Consider the following 24,095-nt stretch of genomic DNA (forward strand, 5'->3'; position numbering starts at 1 on the left):
TCAAGGTTATCTTTTGCAAGGATGCAAATGTTATCACAGATGAGCAACGGGACCAGATGTTTGCTACCATGCTGCTAATTGAAAAGACTAAGGAACTTGAACCTGGTTGGGACGCTGCTCTTCTCCAGGCCTTTGATCAGGTCATCCACTTGGAAGAGAGAATGAAGAATCTTCCCGAGATTCCAATTGCTGAGATCGAAGGAATCGTGTCTAGATTCATTGCATATGCTAAAAAGGAGCATTGGAAAGGGAATAAGATTCTAGATTCTAGATTGTTATAGATGACATGGCACCTTAATTGTCATTGGTTTATGTCTCCTAGATTTTCGTGCCAAATTTAATAATTGGCTATGCATTTAATGTTGTGCAATAAAAGGGGAACTTTTGTAATAAAACCCTAATTAGGGTTTAGGTGTCATAATCTTGGCCATTGATCTTCTTTCGATCTGGACCGTTCATTGTAATTGAGGATGCTATTTATACCCTCATTTCTTTCATTTTATGTAACTAGAAATTAGAGAGAGTTAGAAATTATTGATGCATTAGAGATTAGAGTTTAGAAGCAATTTACTTTTGTAGCAAGATTGAGTTTTGAGAAAGGAATTCAAACAATTGTTGTACATGATGGCTTCGGGATCAATGAAATATTGAAGTTATGGTGTTTTGTTGCAATTCTCTTGGTTATCTTCATGGTTGTTCATTTTTCTTGAATCACTCTCAATCAAAGTAGTGTGTTAATTCGAAGGACAAAGTGTTGGACTTGATCTTTGGTAGGATTCGCTTTCCAAACCACTAGCTTCTTGCTGATTGTAGGAACGCCTTGCGTGGTCGACTGGAGATATTGGAATCACTCAAACCTTCAATCATTGTCGTATCTTGGATATGTACCTTCATGGTAGTGTCTTTGATCTTTGATGTATTGAAAAATCATTTGTTACCTTAGAAGATCGCATCAATTTCAATTGAGTTGTTAATTTATGGCAAAATTGAAGTTGGTAGAATCTCACCAAGTCTTGTCCACATCAAGTCATTCTTAGGGTTAGACTAGATTAGACCTCTTGCCAACCCTATCCTTTTGTTATTTTTCGAAAAAGCTTGTTTAGTTTAGCAAAATCTTCGGCAACATAAGGCCCCTTGATGACACAGCAATCACAACGACCACTGGTGCTTATCCACACGAAGAGACCCTACTAAAAAGAACATTGGAGTCATCCTAACTGATCCTTCTTGCGAAATCTTCAGCAGTTAGCGACTTTATTCAAGAGAGGATAAGATGCCTTTGGGTATTTTATTCTGTGTATGATTGTATACAAAATACACGTCAACAACACTCCACAATCCGTTGATGACCATAGAACTCAAGGCCTCTCGCACCTTCACAAGTCGTCTTAAGACGAGTGTGTGAGATGCAAATCATGTTTCAGCTACCTAACATGACATAAAAAAATACACAACATATATCAATTATAAAAAATTAAAAAATTAAAATTAAAAAAAAAAATTAAAAAAAAAAATTAGTAATTACCTTCAACAACTCCAACTTGGAGAAGGTCCTAAAAATGGCTTGTGACATATGATGATTAGTCACAAACATTTGAATCTCCTCGCCCTCCTTGTATAGTTTTTTCACCCAATCAATTTGTGTGCCAATCTTTTGCATGATTAAATTGAGTGAGTGGACTGCACATGGTGTCCAAAAGATGTGACCGTATGTAGCCTCCACTATAGTCCCCGCTGCCCTACAATTTTTAGCATTGTCCGTTATGACTTGGACAACATTTTGAGGCCCCACCATGTCAATGCATTCTATGAGGATATTGGCAATGAAACTTGCATCTTTCACTTGCCCCTCACAATCCACCGCTTTCAAAAACATTGCCCCTTTAGGGCACACTGCTATAACATTGATCAATGGCCTATTTTTACAATCTTTCCATCCATCAGAAACGATGGTCAAACCTGTTTCCGGCCATGTATCTTTGATGACTTTCAACTGTGACTCTACGGATGCTTTCTCCTTTGCCAATAAGGTGGTTCTCACCTTTTCATACCCTGGACAAACATAATCAGAAGGTGTGTTGCAAAGGGTATGTACCATGTCGCGAAAGTAAGGTGATCTAACAAGGTTGAAAGGAAGCCCATTGCCATAAATGCAACGCCCAATGCTCTGATCTGCAATCTCTCTCATTTCATTTTTGAAGGCAGTATCTAATGGGCCTCTTTTCCGTGAAGCCACAACATTTTGATTCTCTAGTGGAGCAACTGGTGGTTTTGGCATGAAAGGATGCGATCTGGCTAGTCTTGTGGAGCCAATACTACTAGAAGGCCTCGTAGTCTTTGAGCTTGACTGGACAAGAGGATGATCAGTCTTTGCTTTGCCACTTCTCCTATCAGCTTCCTCTTGTTCTCTAATATATTCCAAAACTAGAGCTTTTGGCAGCCCCTTGCCATCTGATCCCTTACAAAATTTTATTCCACGCCCGGGGATGAAACAAGGGTGGCCTTTCACTCGATAGTATGAGCTGGTATACTCAGTGCCACAATGGTTACACTTCCAAACAAAACCCCCACCACCAGACACTTGCTTGATCATTGTTGTATAATGCCAAAGTGGTGAATCTTGATCAATTTTAAAGGGGTTATTTTCAGTTCGGGCATGGGCAATTGAACTAGAGCTTGCACTTGCACTTCCAATTTCAGCCATTATGTATGATTATATGAATAATGCACCTAAAATAAAAAGAGAAAACACAACATTATTGAAAAAAATTGATAAAATTTTGGCATTATAACCTCATACTATGCATACAAAGTGTAAAAAAATATACAAAACTTATTTAAAATTTTTTAGAAAAACTTAAAAAAAAATTAAAAAATTTGAAAAAAACTTAAAAAAATTCTTAAAAACTTGTAAAAAAATCAGATTCACTCACCTTTGATGACTAAATCTTCCTTCTCCAGTGATTCCTATGCCTTTTATGCGTGTCTCACATCTTCATAGTCTCTACCTTCGAAGAAAAATGCAAAAACTAAGAAACCCGGCTTTAGAGAAAAAATCTTCAAAAATGCAAATAGAATGAGTTGAATGAATGTTTTGATGCATGAAATGCATCATAAAGGGGCGAATTAGGGTTTAATTATTAATTAACTATTTTTTAAAGTACTTTTTAATTGGTTTTTATTGTTTTTTGACCCGTGGGCCCCGTTTTTGGGAACCCACGGGCTTGGGTTCCCCCGGGTCCTCCTGGGTTCACCCGGGTTCGACCTGGGTTCCACCCAGGTCCATCCCAGGTGGCTGGGTTCCAGGGCCGGGCACGAACCAAGACCCGGACCCAGGCCTAAACCACAAGAACCCGTAACTTAGCAATTTATTGATTGTGGCCTTGTGGAAAGGAAATTGAGTATTTAGTACACATGAAACACATAGTGTCCAACAATGGTATACTTGCATGTCCTTGAAAGGTCAGTTTTATTTCTGATTGGAGAATATTGGCTAGTAATTATAAGATTAGGAAATAGGCTGTTTAGTGGTTGCTATAAATTACTTTGTGATTAACCTAGTCATAAGCATTACTAAGGGAAACTGAAATATTTATTCCAATGGATGAACAATGGGAATCAATGGGAATCATTCAATGTGCTTAAGAAGATACGAACATGGGTTTCCATACAAAGTACAAGCATTACTTGGCCCAGATAAATAATTGATATTCGACATAATGCTGGGAGTCATGCCATGGCAAATCTCCTCTTCCAGTAGGTTACCGTACTAACATATAGTTGGAAGAAAATAGATTTTGTTGAACAATTATCCCATTTTCAGTTGGTACCTCTTAGCATTTCACACAAGTTAGATGTTACAAACCATGAACATGTTACAAAGTTACAAACCATAAACAGGTTAGGAAGTAACATGAAAGTGTTGAACTAAATATTAATATTTTAGCCTAACATTTATTGCATATTAATATGTTGGCCTGACATTTATTGCAAGTAATTACTAATAAGTAGTTAATATAACCATCATTTATGTGAATAGAAGAAGAAATGCATCACACAAAATCTGCACTCTTGTAGACGATAAAGTTTCAGCTCGTTTAACGATATTCTTTTTCCTTGGTAAGGGTGTGTGTCTGTACCCATATGAATTTCTGTATTGTGTAATAAGTTTCAAAGCTAAAAATTTGTCTTTCTGTGAATTCAAGCAGTCGTGTTTCAAATTTTTTTTTGTCTGTCCACGTCGTTGTTTCTGGTTTAATCTTTGCAGGGGCAATAATACAGTTTTCCAATGCATTCCTAAAAATGAAGAATGGATCTCAAATTATAGCTGAGATTCACTAAGACCAGCACATTCCAAAAAGGGGAATGCTTTGTGAGGAGTTCAGATCAGATTTCAAATATTGGGACAGTTAATAAAAACAGGGTTTACCAATATTTACACTTGCAGATTTTTTTCTCTCATATATCTATCGCTACTACTTCACTGTCCTTATCTTTAATGACAATGAGGTCTGGATTTAGTTTCATTGGTTTCAGTACTTGAAACTATTCTATGTGCATATTTCAGATCAAATGTTAGCGCCTTTCAGATATTCTCATCAAGGATCTAACTTGAAATGTTTATATTCAGTTTTCTGCTGCACAGATTTTTAGGTAAAAGACAAGTAGAAGGATCTGCAGAGAGAGAGAGCAATTGGCAAGAGAAAGCAGCAAGAGTTTATGTCCAAAAATTGTAAACACAAATATAGGCACATGATCATCAACATGTCTGTAAATTTTAAGTCTCAGAACTTTGCAAGTAATTTAAGCAGTGCACACCTGATGATTTTTGGAAGATTTGATTGAGGATGAAAATCAAATTTGCTTATGCAAGTGTGCACTTGGTAAAGGAAATTGGTTTGCAAAGTCAAAGAACATACCACAGATTAGAATGTTCTTTAACAAAGAACAAATTTTAAAATCACAAAACGGGATAACATATGAAGTGTTGCATGCACCTCTGAAAGGCATTTTCTCTCAATTTCAAAAGAATCTTTGTGGTATTTAAGCTCTTGCCTGACTGAAGAAATTTTAAGACAAATCTTGAAGTCAGTTTCAATTGCTATAGGCACATTATGTAAAGGCGTTTTATATAAGTTCTGAAACAATTTCATATTCAGCTGCATGCCTGCAGATAAGAGAAACAAGTTAAAATGAACTGCTACGATAACTGTGTGCTGCAAAAAGAAATTGAGGTCAAATCTTTTTCCATGTTGACCCACGCACCTCTAAAGGGATTTTGTTTCAATGCTTGCATGCATAGGCACATACATTTGAAAGCAAAGTTTATTAGAATGTTTGAAAATGTAGTTGCTTTATGAAGCATGTGCTTCAATGTAGCGGTTTCCATTTGCAAATGTCAAAGCATTTTTTGTGTCGACAGGTGTGTGCCCAACAAGTGTGATTGTTAAATTGAAGGTGCTTAAAATTACATATATAGGGGCATTTGGGTAGAAAGACTGATTGACGTGTTTGAATCATTTATAGATGCTCAATATAATATGGTTGGTCAAACTTGTCAAGCCAAGTTTGTTATTTATAGAATGGTGGCACATCTATTCTTAGCATCACAGCCTTTTAAACTCAAATTAATATCTGCTATATATAGGTACAGTGACCATTCAAAGGAGAATCCAGTTTTGAATATGCAAAACAAATTAAGGAAACGGAAAGCAAATATTAGTGAAAAATAGCATTAATTCATGTTTTAATAAAACTTCACCCTTCCTCCTTTTCATAACAGCAGAATGCAAAAAGAGTAGAGCAGGATTTTAGCAAGCACCAGCAACTCGTATTTTTCTGTTATTTCAGCAGGGTTTCATTTTTGAAAGTATCAATTTTAATTAAGTTGGAACTCCAATGAGCTTCAAAATAGGTTGGTGTAATCAAAATTCAGTATTTGCCGATTTTATTATTATCTGCAACTTTGGGTGGATGTGCGAAAAAAATAAAAATTAATTAATTAATATTTAAGTTGTCTAAAAGCGAATTTTAAGACAACTTATATTAATTATTAACGAAGGTGAATTTTAAGTGACTTAGTGCTCAAACAAGTAAATAAAATAATTCTATGTTACCCGGGGACGCGTCCCCGGTATTTTTTTCAGCAGTCCCCATCCCGGGGACAGGGGACTCCTAGGGGACGTCCCCATAAATTCTGCATATAGACAATGAATTTTGACAATGAATTCTATAAGCAAACTGACTTTGACTCTCAATTTAACACAAATTTGCCATAAGAACTCTACTAGTTCTTATATGTTAAGGTTCTATAATGACTATGTGCATGTTTTATCCATGTTTTCATATGAATATTTTAAATTTCCCTATTTATTTTAATTTTCCCTACTTTTATATAGCCGTCCCCTAGCCGTCCCCAAAATTGGCAAAAAAAATCATCGTCCCGGAAACGCGTACCCCCATCCCCTGCCGTCCCCGTCCTGGAAACTTGGGGTAACATAGCATATAAAGTCACTTTTATGAAGCTAAGGATTATTATTAAAAAGTGATATAATTTCTGGAAAGTTCCAGAAGTGCTTATAGAAGGGAAATTGGAAGAGAAGAAGCTCGTTTAGAACATATCATTTCACTCTATTTTCTCTGTGAGCTTGAATGTTGTTCATCTTATCCGCCCTAGATGGAACCCTAAGGTAAGATTGGTTTTGGTGGTGAAAGATTCCTCACTGGCCAATAATGTGTGTTTCATTCATAGTCACAATGTGTGCATAAAGGATTCAAGTTGTGCCAGAACAAAGGATTGAGTATAATTTGCCTGAATGCCATACTTGTACAGGTTCATGGAGTTCTAAATGACAGATTTATTGGAGTTGTAGGCAAACAATAATTAATAAAGTGTGTTAGTTAATTAAACTAGTCATTGGATTCCTATTCCTTGCATGAAAAGCTAGGCTCACTTTTTTCATAATATTCACAAGTGATACTTGTTATATTAACTAGTTTGAATTTACCATGACTAATGGAAGTGATGTGGAGAATATTTAAAATGCTATTGCAGCTTTTAGGACGGAGTTCTATTGTGAACAGGACTCTAAATAATCAGCCCCCAGCTTTAACCATTTGAAACCCCGTGCAAAAATATAAATTGCAACATATTTATGAATTTTGTGGGCTTAGGAGGAGATATGAGAAGGAAATAAGGTAGCCACAGATTTTGGAAAGATTTCTATTATCATTTGGACACTTAAATATGATTGATCTGTCCTTTTGTAAGCGACAGAAACTTAAAATGTGAAGCAATGCCACTTTGGAAGGGAAGTCAGGTTCTACGCTAGGATTTTTGAAGTCTTTGAATGCTGAAAGGACTCTTTCTGGTTGACCGGCCTTTTTGGCTGGAAATTGGAGGAGCTGATAAAGTATCAGCCCATCTTGGTAGAGTTGTTTGGATTAATTAGTATGTAAGAAATAATAAATTAATAGCTACCAGGTAGATTGGTTGGCAATAAAACAGAAGGACATGATATTTTATCAAAATTATAAATTTATTTCAGGGACTTCAGTTATCTACAAGGTTTCATTAATTAGTTCAGGAATAATTTTTTATGTCTGGGTTTTCTTATAAACAAGCGGGTCAGAAAATTGTTATATTTCTGGAAGTATCTCTGATTTTAAATCAATATGTTCGAACTTGACTTGCATATTTATTGATTAAATGAATCTGCCAAAGATGAAGTTTGTTTGACAATTGTTTGACAAAATGATCCAGTGAAAATCAATGCATGCAACTCTTTGTGAAAATTTCTAAAATTATAATTTATAGATGCAGCTGTTCTTGTTATGAATGCAAATTTTTTGACGAAAGGGCTATGAGCTTATATGGTGAAACTTCACAAGTTTGTTGAGATTATTTTGATAGGCACTTTACAGTTGCATGATTATAGTTGATAATTGCAAGAATTCAAACAATATTCCATTCTGTATTTTACAGTCAGTTCTCTTCATCTCTCATTCAAGGTGGTTCGAGGTCATTATATGAAGGTTGTTATAAGTGAAAGATGAATTTTAAGCTTTTAGAATATTCTAAATCTCAACTTCCAGTAAGGTATGATGTATAGAAATTGACACAGTAAAAGTTTGGATTAGAAATGTCAAGGAAGACATGAGATTCAATGTCTCTAGAGGATCCACCATGATTAGAATAGAGGGAAAGCTTGGTTAATATCTGCTGAGATTCAAGTATGTAACATCAAATTTTGCTTGAACTCCAACTTTTCTATGTGTCTTAGTGGTTTTTGGTCCAAGTTAATAATCAATATGAGAAATTTCAATGGGCCATCTTGCTTAAAAGTATGCCTTTGGATGTTGCCTCAATCTTCCCTTTTATGCCTTAGTCAAATACCTAAGTTGAAAACCAAAACTTTTCTAAGTGTTACGTTTTTTGGGTTGTTGCAGTTTTAGGGTTGCTCATTCCAACATGCCTTTCCTATCAGCCCTGACTCTGTGCCTTGAAACCTTGTGAAAGGCTAAGTTTGAGTTTGTTGATGTCTTGGACTTTCGGAATTTATCTTATTTGCATACCTGTCATGAGTTCCCCCTAATCCTCGAAGTCCAAAACATGAGACCTTGTTATTTCGTTAAGTCCCCTTTTGTCAGCCTTTCAGACTTTCAGTGCACCCCTTATTTGTTTACCTTTCTATGGTTTCCCTGATTCCTTAATTGTTGAAGTCCAAATGTCTGAAAATCTGCTTAAGTGTTCCTTTGTCAAACTTTTGGCCCATTGACAACTCCTTTGCTCCCATGCCCTTGTAAGAAAACATTTCCTTGCATTCTCGATCCTCGAGGTCCAACGTGTATTCTTGTTAAGTTTTCCTTTGTCAAACCGTCAGCTCATTGGCGGTTCCCTTATTCCTCTACCTTCTTTAGCATCCTTTCCATGATCTTACTAATCCCGAAAATCCGAAGTTAAAAGTGTCTAAGTATTGGCTTTTCAGAGTTCCAAACTTTCACATCCCTCCTTACCTGTCTACCATTTACTCCAGTCATCAAAAGCTTGACATCTCGATTCCTTCTACCTGTTTCCCTTATTTGAGTTTGTTGTTTCCCATTCCCTTCGACCACTTTTGGCATATGTCAAGTAGTATCGTTATTAATTTCACATGAACGACATTGTATATAACATTATTTTCATGGTCTGATTCACGTTACTTCCTAAACCAGCTAGGGATATTTGAACTGGACACATTTTTTAAAGTATGACTTTGATTCAATATCTGAATGACAACTAATTTGTAACTATAAAATTGATATTCAAATATCTGGAATGTTAATGCTTATATTTCTAAGTTTTTACTCAAAGATTTGTTTATATGTTTAATTTATCTGAAGTCATGATTTTATGAAGAATGTTTTTGGGACATGAATTTGATATGAAACCTTAGACTTATTTATGTTTTATTTGTGGAATTAGATAAAGCATGGATGATGTGGATTTTATTAATATCGCAAGAGCCTTTTGATGCATCAATGAGTTGCTTTTAGTGTGCATCGCTCACAAGTAATGTGGATAGCCAAAGTTTAAGTGGGGTAATCATTTTTGCTCATATGAAGATTCTAATTGCAGTCATGAGATAGTTGACTTAACTAATATGGCAGGTGAGCATGATGCTGATTGTAAATCAGCCATAGAGGAGGAAACTTCATATCTCATTGGCAATAATGATGGGGAAGCACATCTAGAGTTTAAACTCTTGAAACAGGAAAGTGCAACTTGCAGCCATGAGGAATAGCCTTTGACATGGAATACATTTGATTTTCAGCAGGTTACACCTCTTGGAGCAGCTCTTGAGGGTGAGTACTCAACGAAGAATGAAATTGCACAAATTATAGCTTGTTTTGATATCACAAATAAGTCATCTAGATAGTTCATCTTGATGAGGGACAAAATGGACCTAGGGATGGAGTCTCAGCATCAAGTTTGCAAACACTTAAGACGGGCACTTGAAGTGATAAAATTAGATTACTTGCAATTGCTTTCAGGTAGAAACCATGCCAACATGTTTGCAAGGTAGCTATATAAAGCATTTACAAGGAAAGAGGCACAAGAAGCTACTTCAAGGGCTATAAAGATTGAACAAATGAATTGGAGTTAATGATACTAGGAGTGATGACATATCCAATGGCATGAGTAGCTCCACTCTCACTCCAATTACACATGGAGATAACACAAGGGTGGAACATGATGAGTGTGATTCAGCTAGGCTTGGTATGTGGATTGCACGTAAAGGTGTGCACTTTTCGTTCAATGATTTGCATTGTGAGATCCTTGATGGAGGCGATGAGAGATGGAATCCTAGTGTTGACTCAGAATTTCCATTGGAGCTTGAGGATGCATTCCATTGCGATTACACTGTGGGATATGCGCATTCTTTTTCATTTAGCCCACCTAGAGATGATTTGATATTTTGAATGATACATAAGAGTGGGATGGATGACTAGTATGAGGTGCTTCCTTCTGTGGAGGAAGGAACCAAATCTTGCAAGCCTTTCTGTTTGCTTCTCCAAGATGATCTTTGTTGATTTGTTTTTTAGGACACCTCAAACACAAAATAAAATACTAAGTATTCTATCCTCTCTTGAACAAAGAAACCTCACATGTTAATGAATATAATCAAATGAGATGGATCCAAGGTTTACAATGCGAACAATTGACTTTAAGTTCTGGATAGATTTAGTGATGTATGATGTGATACTTTAGAATCACGTGGGGACCTATGTTTATGAACACAATTGGAACGTGAAAACTAAACTTAAACTCACTTAGATAAATAAAGGGATAAAAGGAAAGGGTTAAGAGATCTAATCTAATCCTAAGAACAATGATGGTAAAGGATGATGCTCTAATAGATGGATTCCTTAATCAAGATTTGCTTCACCATGCGGGAACAACTACACAAGACCGATGCAATCTCCAAAGGATAACGAAGGATTTTCATATTGTAGACATTCATCAAATACCTAAGACTAGCACAATTCAAATGAATATCCACAATTGAACATGTGCTTAACGAGGTTCAGACTAACCATATACTACAACTTACAATCAACAAATTACAAATGGTACGAACGGGAATTCCATCAAAATATCATCACATTTCTCCATTGTAATCAATGAACTTTATCTAAATTTGAGAAGTAACAAGAAACCATGGAACATGTAGAAACAACGTAGAAATCCACCATGCTTCAATGAAAATAATGTATTAACTCCAACAAGTTTTGGCAATAACTTAAAAGTTTCCTCCTACTCTATAGTTACTATCTAACAATGATTAACCTTTACAAATCAGAGGTATGAGCCTTATATAAAGGTCTCTTTACAATTCAATGGCTCAAATTGATGCATGATCAAGGATTGAGATTGCAAAATGAAACCTTAATTAGGGTTCATTACAACCAATGTTCCACAGAAACGCGTTCCCCCCCCATAGGCCCAAGTCCTCCTGTCCCTGAAACTTAGGCCCTTTGTCCTCACGTCCCCACATCCCCTCGTCTCCCCATCCCCAATGGCTGTGGAACATTGGTTACAACTAACTCCATTTGGCCATTGAGAAAATTACAATGTTAAGAACACATGTCCATTTTTAAATTCTAACCATTAGGAAGGTTAGGTATATTGAACAAACGTCAATGCAATGCCATGTGTCACTTGCTCTTCTACTGGATGAGTCACGTTCATTGAACGTGGACATGCTGACTTGTAAGAACTTGATTGGTTTATGACAACTAGGATACCTCCTCAACTTGCCTTGTAGATTACTATGAATAAATGTTTGTGATTGAGTAATATCTCTTGATACTCAACATTATCTAGTTGCCCAATGTGTTGATGATGAGGCATATTCCCAAATCATATCATCTTTGTATGATCAAGTATCTAACTTTGCTTAACTTTTCTAAAACTATTTGCTTGATCATATTTGCCCTTCAATCCCCTAACTTGGAATCTTCCTTGTGTGATGAATTTCACTTCGAATATCCTTCCTCCTTCGGATAGTCTTTGGTCTTGAAGTGTGAACATGCACTTGATGTAGCATATGCTTGATGATGTTTGTCCTGACTTGGTGATACTTATGCTTGATCAAATGTGCAAATTTATCATCTTGCTTGGGAACCTCAGACCCATGTAGTATTGTACCTTGATCCTTGTATTGATCCTTGCTTAAACTTGAATTGCTTGCCTTGATGTGCGGGAATACCTCCATGTTGTAATGTTCCTCAAACTCTTTGTACTGATAGCTATTCTTGGATTTACGAAGAAAATTCAAGATATTTGCAAACTTTCATCATTTCATTGCTATGCCTTGAGATCTCCTTCACTTGAAGTACCTCTCTCCATGCATCATTCCTTGCTTCTACCATTCCTAACAAAATACCTCAAGTTACCAAAAGAATGCTAGATTAAGCTTGAAACATGTGAAAATTCAAGAAGTGATTATGATAATATCAATGAATTCTTGCAATGGAAACATATTTTAGAAGATTATCAAACTTATCAAAAATCTGGAAATGAAAAGCTTTCAAATTAAAAAACTCAGATATTCAATGGGAATGTGGCTCTTAGAAATGCATTTACTCTTCTCAAAAATACTCCTTCCTTAAAAAACTCAGTTTTACGTAGTGATAGCAATGGAAGCTTAAATCTGATCAAAATATGGATTCAATAAGATATCCCAACTTTGTCCTTGGCTAGAAATCGACCTCCAATCAGGTCTGAGTTGAAATCTGCCTCTTGCAAGGTGATGAAAATCGCCACAAAATCAGGTATTATCTTCCTCCAATTTGCATTAAAGTCTGATAATTTCTTCCTTTCCAAAGTCACACCAAAATCTGGTCTTTACTTCCTCCTCTAGTCCGCACTTGAATGTTGCAAAAAAAAATGAAACAATCCTCAATCTTCTTCATAGGCGCTTAGATCCCTGACCTTTTTTCTCCTTTGAATGAGCCAACTTTACCTTTTGTCTCACATGTTTGAAGTGCATTACCAATAATTGGCAGATTTGGAGGGTAGATCTACAATTTCTATGGCAGGTTTGGAGGCCTCAACAACATTTTCTTCACCTCAATGGCGGAGTTTAAACAAGTTTAACATTTTCCTCACCTCAATGGTGGAGTTTAAACAAGTTTTACATTTTCCTCTCCAAGATTGACGGAGTTTGTGAAAGTTTGACATTTTTTCTTCATGAATGGCAGACTTGAGGCAAGTTTTACATTTTTCATTTTCCTTGCAACAACAATTTTGCCTCCTCACCATGGCGGACTTTGATGAAAGTTTTGCAATCTTTTGTGGCAGACTTGAGATCATTTTTGCATTCTTCACACTTGAATGGCTGACTTTGTTGCCACTTTTGCAATTTTAACTTGTGGCCGACTTTAAGCAAACTCCTTCATTGTTGTAAAGGTGAATGGCAGAGTTGAGATGATCTCCCGCATTGATGTTACTTAGTGCAAGATTGAAGAGAGAAATTATGGGCAGATTTAGGAGCATGTCCCACAATTTTGTGAAATATAACACCATTTCCCAATGGCAGAAATCAAGGGTCAAACAACATTTTGCAAACTTGCAATGGTGGAGATTAGAAGGTCATCAACAATCTTGATGAGTGGAAATTTGACCCCTATCAACATTTTTTTTATTGCAAAATTGCAAGAATTTCAACATTTTGAATTAGTAATTGCAAGATTTTAACATTTTTTTTATTGCAAAATTGCAAACTTGCTTTCATTAATTTCATCAAGAAGAGTAACATTCTGAAATGAAATTGCAACATTTTAAAGTGAAAATGCACATTTTATAAAGTTTTTAGAGCAAGATTTCATGCAACACTTGAATATTAACAAGATTTTCACTTGAAGGTAACATTTGAATTTGCATTCTAACAATTTGCCTTGACAACATTTTTGCAACTTTTCTTGCATCATGGCAGCTTTGCAATTCTGACAATATTGACAAATTTTATGTCACTCGACAACTTTCCAACATATTGACAACTTTGCAATATTAACAAGATTTTGTAACATTGACAAGATTTTGCAATTCCATCATCAAACAACACTACTTGACTCAAACATACCCTAAAAATGAACTTTGCACTTTTAAGACTCACTCCATCTTGTACTGACAAAACCAAGCTCTCTCACAAGCAATGGCTAAAGACTAGAACTATTTCCAAGCTAAAGAGACTGAGCAAAACAACTACTCTAAAAAGCGAATAGGGATCTGCTCTTCTGAGCATCGGCCTACTTGGCTAAATAGGTTGCAAGTGCATAACTTTATATCTGTGATAACACCATTGATTGCAAGGGAGAATGGCATATATCAGACACAACAACTATATCGCTATAGGCGATAATACATACATTGCATGATTTAAGAGTTCTTATCAGAAACAACAATCAATATTACCATACATTTCTTTGCATAAATCACATTAACATATCATGAAGAACACATATCTCTTATTGCAGATTGGAATATCATAAATTGGCATAGTTCATAAGATCATATCAGATATAGCATTATTGTATCATCCATCTTTATCCCTCATCAACATAGGTGAAAGGGAAAGTTTATTAACATATTGTTTACTTAGCATATATTAATTGTATAAATCAGGGATAGCAAGTGGCATTAATAAGTGTAATTTAAATATATTTATCTTTATATTTATCAATTTTATAAGATCAGAGAAAAATCAGATATATTATAAGTAAAAGAAGTTCGAGCAATTGTCCCATAATACCAAGTTATCTCAAAAAAGGGACATTACATAGCTCGTACTAGCAATGAGCTCAGTCCCATTCAATCTGAAAAGCTCCTGCCCCTATCACTCACTATGCCCCCTTGGGCATCCCATGCAATCTGAAAATATTCCTGAAGAACTATTCAGCTACTTGTGCTACAGTATGTGTTGCTGAAATGGAAAAGAAATGTGCAAATTTGGTCAATCTGTCAACCACAACATATATGCAATCCTTGCAGCAATGGAACAACTCAAAAAATTGACTATATTCGGAAACTAAAAGGTTGAAATATTCCAAATTTAATTTCTGAATTGAAGATGCAATTTTTTCTCAAAAGTATGAACAACCTAGTTCATAAAATAGCATTACAAATATATTTCAGACATACCCACAACATGCAGCAATAAAGAAGACTGATCTGATGTAGAAATCTGCAAACTGGAGGTATAAAAAATGGACACCACTTTTCAAAGTCATCAACAATAACCACACATATTATAGGAATGGTAAAGCAGGCCCAAAATGCCTCCAAACAGCAACTATCAATGCCTCAAAACCCTAAGCGCTTTACAATGAGTATGGCCAGCCACAAAGAGGTATGGCCAGCATAAAAGAAGGTACGGTCAGCCAATAGAAGTATGAACAGCAGCAATCTCCTCAAACACCACTCCAATCAATCTCTCCTCAACTAAACATCTGATACTGTCATCTTGTTGGATAAACTATCTCAAAATTCCCCAACCCTAACTCATTAGCCTATGGGAATCCATTGGATAGGCTAATGGTCCACCAGCTTAGGCACAACACAGTTATGTTGCAAGACTAATAATTCAAGAGGAATATTGCCATTTCAGATTTGGTCAATACAAGATGTTGCTGATCTTAAAAAGATTTATCTGCTGCTACAAGAGATTGGAGGTTCTGATCGCTCCTTTTGAATGTTGTTTCCAATGTAGGACTTGTTGATGTGTTTTTTACGCACCTATGAACACAAAATAAAATACCCAAAAGTATCTTATCCTCTCTTGAACAAAGCTTCTCAAATGCGGAAGATTGGCTTAAGGATCACTTGAGATAACACTCCAAGGTTATGGTATGTCGGGTCACGACGTGTAGATAAGCACAGTTGGTTGATGTGATTGCTGGTATCACAAGGGGACTTATGTTGAATTGTTGAATGTTTGAATCACGGGAACTTGATCATTTGATGTTGCAATCTTGTGATGCTTTTTATCATAAACTAGCTTGAGTTGAAAAAAGGGCAAAAGGAAAGGGTTTAGAGAGTCTATTCTAATCCTAAGAACACAAGAAGATAGGTGAATGATTAGATGGAATCCTACTGAGCGAGGTCTCACCACCAAACTGAACAATTTGACACAAGCTCAGTGCAATCTTTTAAGGACATTTCAAAGTTGTTTAAATCATTACCATCAAATATTGATCATCGTTCAAGTTAATGCATAAACAATGGATGCATAACAATTTGAAGTTAAGCTCATATCATTCCAGTTGACCATGCAAGGCGCACTTACAATCAACAAGAGGCTAGTGGTATGGACTAAATTGACTCCACATAAACACATTCAACAATTTCCTCCATCCAATCTAATCAATATGAAAATAAATTGAGAAGTAAAGACTATACAAGTTGTTGAAGCAACAAATCAAATTCACTTTAACTTCAATGAAATCAATTGTTCTTTACAACAAGGTTTGACAACAATCTCTGCCTTATCCTAATCTAACTTCTACTCTAATTGCTATTCACTATTCTATTCTTCAAAAACTATCTATTTTTCTATTAACCTTTACAAATGAGAGATTTAAGCCTTTAATAGTGCTCTTGATACAATTCAATGGCTCAGATCAATTCGAGATCAATGGCTGAGATTTTACAATGAAAACCCTAACTAGGGTTTGTTACAACAAACTAAATTTAGGCCAATGAAATAATTACAACACTTTTTCATGACCAATAGATAATAATGCTAGGTGCCTCGAAGTTTGTGCCATCACCGACGAGTCAAGTTCATTGCATCCAGACGTGTTGATGTGAAACTTCTTTGATTGGTGGAGGTAGTGACTGGGATGATGACTAGGAAGCCACTTCAACTTGCACTTGTAAACTTGGATCATCACCATGAAGGGATGTTGAGAAATATCCCTTGATATTCAACCTTTCCAGCTCTCTCAAAGTAGTGGTGATGGGACACATTGAGGTAGCTAAGTCCTTCCTTCATCCTTGCTTGCTTGCCTTAGGGTGATTGTATGACTTTTCCATCGCGCTCCTTTGATCTCTTTATGTCTCCATGGTGCGGTGAGAGTTGAGATTCTTCCTTCCTTGATACCCTTGTGCTTGCTGATGAAATTTTCTTCTTGAACTTGCATGTTGGTGGAGTCTTGGAATCTTTCCTCTCTCATTTCTTCAAGGTGCTGGTTTGCAATTTGCATCATCTTCCTTTCATATCTGCAAAACAAAACGAGTATAGCATCAAACATTTATGACATGAGCTTTTACAATTTCTGATTTTTTATGTGTTGCAGGTCCGATAAGAAGATTTAGAGAAAATCCGCTCTCATGAAGGAGCACTTGAAGTTTGCTCCAGCCCTGATGCTCATGAAATTACCCTTAAACTTGTCCTTTATCATCTCAAATTCAAAATTATTCTCTCCTAAGTATGTTAAGACATCAAATTAGCTCAAGGAAATGATCTATTAGCAGTTTTGCATCTTATTTTGGGCAAATGAAACAAATTCGCTCTGAGGCCTTGCTTATGAAGTTCGCCCCAATATGGGAGCACATGAAGTAACCTTCTATTTGGCCTATTCATCTTCTTAACTCAAAATTACTCCTTCCAACCATTAAATCGGTTCAAAGCAATGTTCTCATAAACAATCTTGCAAATTTGCTCTTGATCACATGCACATGAAGTTCGCTCCCCTTGGCTTGGGCATGAAGTTTTCTCTCCTTGGCTTGGACATGAAGTTCGCTCTCCTTGGCTTGGATACTCAGTTCGCTCCCCTTCCTCAGTTCATGAAGTTCGCTCCATTACCCTTTCTCATGAAGTTCGATCTCCATCCTTAGCACATGAAGTGAACTTCAAACTAAAACAAACTTTTCTTCAATCACTTCATTGTTTCATCAACTCAATCCTTAGGTTTTTCAAGTCTTCATTCACGTGTCTAATTTACCTCATGAAGGCCTTAAAGGGAAATTCGCTCCTTTTAAAGAGCACATGAAGTGGAATTCGCTCCAAAGGAGCACTTGAAGTGAATTTCAAAATCAACATTCTAACCCCCTTTGTTCACTTACACTCATTTTCCCAACTTCACTACGTCATAGCATGCTCAACATGAGGTCTTAGGATGAATTTTCGCTCTGAGAGAGAGGCTCATGAAGTTAATTGAAATTTGACACTTAGTGTTTTGTCATTCGCCCTCTTCCATTCCATTAATTCAAGCTTGTTGAACTAGGCTTATGGTGTGGTCTAGGAGCACTTCGCTCTCATCTAAGGGCGCTTGAAATGAATTTCGCTCCTCAAGAGGAGAACTTGAAGCATCTTCGCCCTCCACCTTAAGCACTTGAAGTTTGTGAAAATGTACTCCTAAGTTGCATCTAACTACTTCATACCTTAGTTCGTGTTTCTATATACTATAAAAACTCACCTTGCATAATGACTTCTCCTTCAACTTGAGGGAATAAGAGTGAAATTCGCTCTGGGAGAGGACCACTTGAAGTTAACTTATCTAGCAGTATCTCACACTCTTCGGTTGAACTCAAGATGACTTGACTCTTCATGATATCTAGAAGCTACAAACTCACTCACTTCACCTCTTACACAAGCCTATCCACCTGACTCCTGTCTTCTTGACCATTTATACTTCTTCAATGCAAAGACTAATAGCTAAGGACTCTACACTACCCTAGAAAGCAGGAAAAAAGTGGGGGTCCCCATTTGCGATGGGGTGATGTGTGAATACCTCACAACAGGACCATTGGCATTTATCACTACAAGTGTATTTGGCATTTGTAGAAGGTTAGAAAAATAAACATTCAGATATCTGTACTTTGATTTTTGGAAGAGAAACTGTTCATATTTGATTGTTTCCAGCTATATAGAATAAATGCCATCTATTTGACAAAATGCCCTTAAATGATCTATGAATGCTGATATGAGTTTACGATGTAATTTATGCTTTACAATTTTAATTACAGCTGTCCTAAGTGGTTGTGATCAGAATTTCTTTATAATATACAGTAAGAAAAGTTTTTGACGAAATGCTTGCAAGCTAAAATCAGAAATATTGCAAATTTGAAACACATATTCTGGTAGGGATTATTACATTCCTGTATCCTGATTATGATAAATACTTAAAAGATGTCTATAACTCCTGTAATTCACCTTGATCCTTGAATCTGAAAGCCTTTCACTGGAAGTCACAACTCTGAATGATCTAAAACGATAAGGCTTGATAGCAAGTTGTTGTTCTATGTGTTTTACTGACAAATTTTTTGGATGAAACCTTTACAATAGTGCAGCAAAACTGATAAGATTACAATCAAACCTTACAAAACTCAATCATGAAAATGGAGGAAAATATCCTTTGCAAAGTACCAATGTAACTGTTATATTTCTGGTATCTTTCTCTTAAGTAATTTGATAGGACTGCCTATTGTCTGAATTTGGATGTCAGCAAATTGATAAAACCCTAGGTGCAGATGACATGGTTGAAAATCTGAAATCTATGGAAGACAAAACCTTTTGGTAAGCAGTGGAAAGTCTATCTAAACCCTGCTTTGCTGATATGGAACAATGACTGCTGGAAACTTTGCTGCTGTTCTGCATGATATCTGATGCCAATTCACTGAGGTAGGACAATGGAGTATAGAAATTTTATTTAAGCACTAATCAGTGCCATTTCCAGCACTTGTTCTTCTATATTTATAATCTGCCTTATCTTTTTTCTGAGTTCATCGTGCTAATTAATACTTGATTTCATTTGTAAGGGCAGATACCTATATATAGCTCATCTTTTTTTGCTTGAAAACCAGTGTTCCATGGGCGTTGGGGACGGGCGGATGAGGGTACGCGTTTCTGGGATGGGGGGACGCGTTTCCGGGACGGGGGTAAATTTGGGGACGGTGGGGGGACGGTGAGGGGTGGCGGGGTGGTGGTGCTGATATAGCTATACATATACATATAGTACTTGAAAAACTAGTTTTGAAAAGATGTATGACAGTATTACAGTATAAGAATTACATTTTCAAATGAGACTATAGGAAATTTGAAATACTAAATCTAAATACCAATTACTAAGATTTCTAAGTTGTGTTGTTATATGGAGCCTAATCAGACTCGGAGGTTAGATTTTCCCTACTTCTATTGGCGCAGTTTCCCCCTATATCCAATTAGAGTTACCCCTTAACCCCCAAAAAACTTAAAAAGTCACTTTTTTTTTAAATTTCAATTTTAAACATTGCATATATGTGGGGGCGACAGGAGACGTCTGGGCGTCTCCCCGTCCCTTGAGAGACGTCTGCATGTCTCTTGAAGGATGGGGAGACACCCAAACGTCTCCCAAGGAGACGTGGAGGCATCTCCATGTCTCTCTGGGAGACGTGGAGACATCTCCCCGTCTCTGGCGGCGCTTGGGTGGCGGTGGTGGGGGACGGCGGGGGACGTTGCGTCCCCGTCCTCCCGTCCCGGAGACGTCCCCGTCTCGGAGACGCGGCCAAAAAGGGGGGGGGAACGCGTCCCCGTGGAACACTGTTGAAAACACATGTTTGTTCATAAGGGCGCATCACTATTATAAAACTTGAATCTTCTTAATAAGGGCATGCACTGCATATTGCATTCATAAATTTCTGTCATTGAATCTATGTTCCTGTATTCAGGTGGGCACTCAATAATGGGGTTTTCGACTTCAAATTTGAAATGCCAATTTTCCTTTATAAGTGTGTCCCTAACAATGTATTTCGAGACCTTTGTCTTGAACTTGTTTCCACTCAATCTGGAGTGTACTTGTCTACATGGACATCTGTTTTTAAATTTTAAAGTAGAATGCCATTGACAAAGTAAGTTAGACATTTGGAAACTGAACACATTCTTCTACATCAGGCATGCACTTGACAGTGCAATTTTGACTGTGTTCTTTGAAACACAATTTTTGTTTCACAATCGTGCATGAATACATGCAAATCTGATCCTTGATTTTGAATATCCGTTTTGTTCACACAAGCGTGTAACTCATAATGTATTTTATGAACTTTTTCTTGGAACCTGATTCCCCCTCCACATAGGTGCACACCTTATAGTGTAAATATTTTTTTTGTAAACTTGTTTGTCCTTCATACAGGTGCACACCTCATTAATGCAGACTTGTGCTTTGAAAAGTATACCTCTGTCTGCTTCATATGGGTGTACCCTGACAATGGCATTTAAAAAAAAATTCAATGTCATTTTTTCTTAAACAGGTTGACAGCTTACTATGTAAATCAATGCTTTTGAATAGTGAACCTCATTGTGCCTTACTAGTTCTACACTCAACATTCAGGCTGCACATTTTGATTTTGAAATTCACATTGTCTTTGATTAACCTCCGTTCTTTTCCTTGGTGAATGTGTATGAAAGTCATGTTTGCTAATGTGCAAAGATACAAAGAGAAACAAGAAAACACTTCATCTACCAATAGTAAAAAACTTTGAAATATGACCATTTATTTCAAGGAAAAACATGGGTTTGACTTGAAGTTTAACACTATATGAATTTTTATATGGGTACAGAAGATCTTATCCAGCACTACCGATAGTGCATCCAAATCCAATTGTAGATCCACCATATGCAAATGCATATCTAGTCACAGGCCCTGCAGAGGTGTAGGCAGATTCAGATTCACCAGCTTTGGGAGGATCAACAGGTCGAGTTGCAGGGCTGTCAGTAGTAAATGGAGATCCAGTTGATTTTGTAATCTTTATGATGTCTTATATCTAGGTGTCTTTTACAACTAATAGAAAATACTTGTAAATATATAAAGAACCTGGAAGGAGAGGTATTTTTGGTTATCATTTATCAATCTTAGATAATTTATGTGGTATCGCATATATATTCTTAAAGAGGCATCATCCAAGAGGATGAAATTGTTGTGAAGCTTTAAAAATTACTAGAATTATCAAGATGTATCTCTAAACTATAATCTTGACTGATTGATTTTTGTTTGCTTGCTTCAATTTGTCTATAATCATTTATGTTATGCTTCTCATGGAATTAAATTTTGGAGTAGATCCTAGATTATTAGGGCCATATCATTTCCATTGCCTGGTTTCTATTAATAACATTTGTAGGCATAAAGACCCATTTGCGAATCCAGTTGAGGCCGAAGCAATATGGACTGTCTGATTTCTTGTGTTTATGGGTTGAAGAATCTGCCATGGATGAGTTTTAAGTTGCCGTGGAACTCTTTATTAATAACTTTATTCCATACGTTTCCAAAGCTTTCCTTAGTCATGAAGTCCTATAGCTAGATAGTTGAGATTGTGCCAAGTGTCCTAATCACAGTGCGGGAAGGGGCCGGCCACATGTTGGACGTCTTATCCTAGAATGTATGGGGGCCTTAGATTTATTTCCCCTTGGTACTAGATGTCAAGTTGTATATAACTCTATTGTAAAGTAAGTCAGGTCTGAAGTTATATGGGATGCATTCCATTCTATTTTGATGTCCAGTGACTTGATTTGGTGAACGAATCTGATATTGGAATTTATTCATAGTTGCATGGAGATGTGTCTCTGAGCCCTTGGGATGTGTCTCAGGTACCAGGACATGTTTCTCTACCGAAAACTCGCGGGAGACATCCCTGCTTGCAGGAGACGTCCTGCCAACATTTCCTTAATTCTTCTTTTAAAAAAACAAAAAAAATCTTACGTTTCGACAAGTTTCCATATGAAAAGAAAAAAAAAAATTGACACTTCTGAATTTCTATATGTAATATCAAATATTAGTATGAACTCTTTGACATTTGCATGTTTAAACTGTAAAGTTAATGTTCAACTTTACCAGTGTTCTTGTTTTGAAAGTTCAATGTCATGATATTTTCAGTTTTAATGTAGCAAATTTATAAGATTATATTAAAAAAATGGTGTCTCCAAATACCCCTGCCTACTGTTTTTCAAAATAGACATATTGGTACGGGTAACAGTCTCCCATACCAGTACCAATACTGTTCTCCTGGCAACTATGGAGTATCTTAGTTAAATCAAATGTTGAATCCAGAATCTCAAGTCTCTAGAGTGATCGCAAGGATCCTAGAAGTCCCAAGTGTAAGTCTGTGAGTAGCCTATAATGCAGTAAACCATTCTGACTTCTTTAGGAGTATCACCACGAAGTGTTGTGACATTGTGCCACATGGTCAGTACCCTGATGTGAGATTGAGACATGTGTCTTTCTTGGCACACCAATGCTATCAAAGATATTTAGTTATGTTTCAATTGTTTATTTATCTACCCAAGGTGTGAATGGATGACAAGTGCAACCCAATCGCACCCTTTGTTGTATTACATAGCCATAGGCATTTGCACTTTGTAGGAAACGCAAGCTAGAAGTTAAACCAGTTGTACAGTTTGATTGCATCTGACTTTCATATTGGACCTCGTGGGAACCTAAATTGGAGTAAGTTGGTTTGATTCAAATGTGATGCGGATTTCAGATTTAAATCCCTTTTTTAACGATGGTTGGGTCCAGTTGTCTAAGTTTCATACTTAAGTTTTTTTTTGGATTTCTATGGTTAAATGTTGGCTTAGTTTTAGCTGCCAAAGTGTGTCAGATACCACCACGTGTACCAGATCATGAAGATCTTGACAGATGTCATGATCTTGGTGTATCACATCATGCTTGCTAGGTATGTGAAATCTTTACAAATATCATAATCTCACAGGGACCCCCTTTGATTTGTGTATGATGCAATTAAGTTATGGTGGGACTTGTTGATGTCAGTTATCGTGATATGAGATTGCACCATGTAGTCAGATGCCTTGGTGCAAGATCAAGCCATGTGTTTTTCCTCGTAGTGTGAGGTGGCAATATGCGTTGATAATTGTCAGACCACTTTCAATCCAAGTCGGATCACTTTTCACTCCATTTTGGCATCCAAGTGCTTCAATCTGATCCCGAAATTCATTCCAAATAAGGCTTTAGTTGGCTCTGTAATCGCCATTTAGTGGCTTATCTTTACTCGAAGACTGCATCACTATGCACCTATATATTCTTCATTTTAAATTAATAACATTGAAGCATTTGAAAGGCTA

The 24,095-nt window shown here is 36.5% G+C and overlaps 1 protein-coding gene across 3 annotated transcripts in view; it reads left to right on the forward strand.

The window, feature by feature from the left end:
* Window positions 1-24,095, forward strand: part of LOC131029706 (cleavage stimulation factor subunit 77) — a 205,659-nt gene that overhangs the window by 179,591 nt on the left and 1,973 nt on the right. The window contains exon 22 of one of the 3 annotated variants that reach the window (XM_057960309.2): window positions 9,649-9,797. The exons of 1 other annotated variant lie outside the window; for it this stretch is intronic. In XM_057960309.2, the coding sequence (XP_057816292.2) occupies window positions 9,649-9,782 (134 nt within the window). In that variant the 3' untranslated portion in view covers window positions 9,783-9,797. Of the gene's footprint in view, window positions 1-4,630; window positions 5,401-9,648; window positions 9,798-24,095 lie in introns of those variants that run through there. One more of the 3 variants, XM_057960310.2, reaches the window with a different exon arrangement.

The sequence above is a fragment of the Cryptomeria japonica genome, chromosome 9 (assembly GCF_030272615.1).
Source record: "Cryptomeria japonica chromosome 9, Sugi_1.0, whole genome shotgun sequence".
Taxonomy (NCBI): domain Eukaryota; kingdom Viridiplantae; phylum Streptophyta; class Pinopsida; order Cupressales; family Cupressaceae; genus Cryptomeria; species Cryptomeria japonica.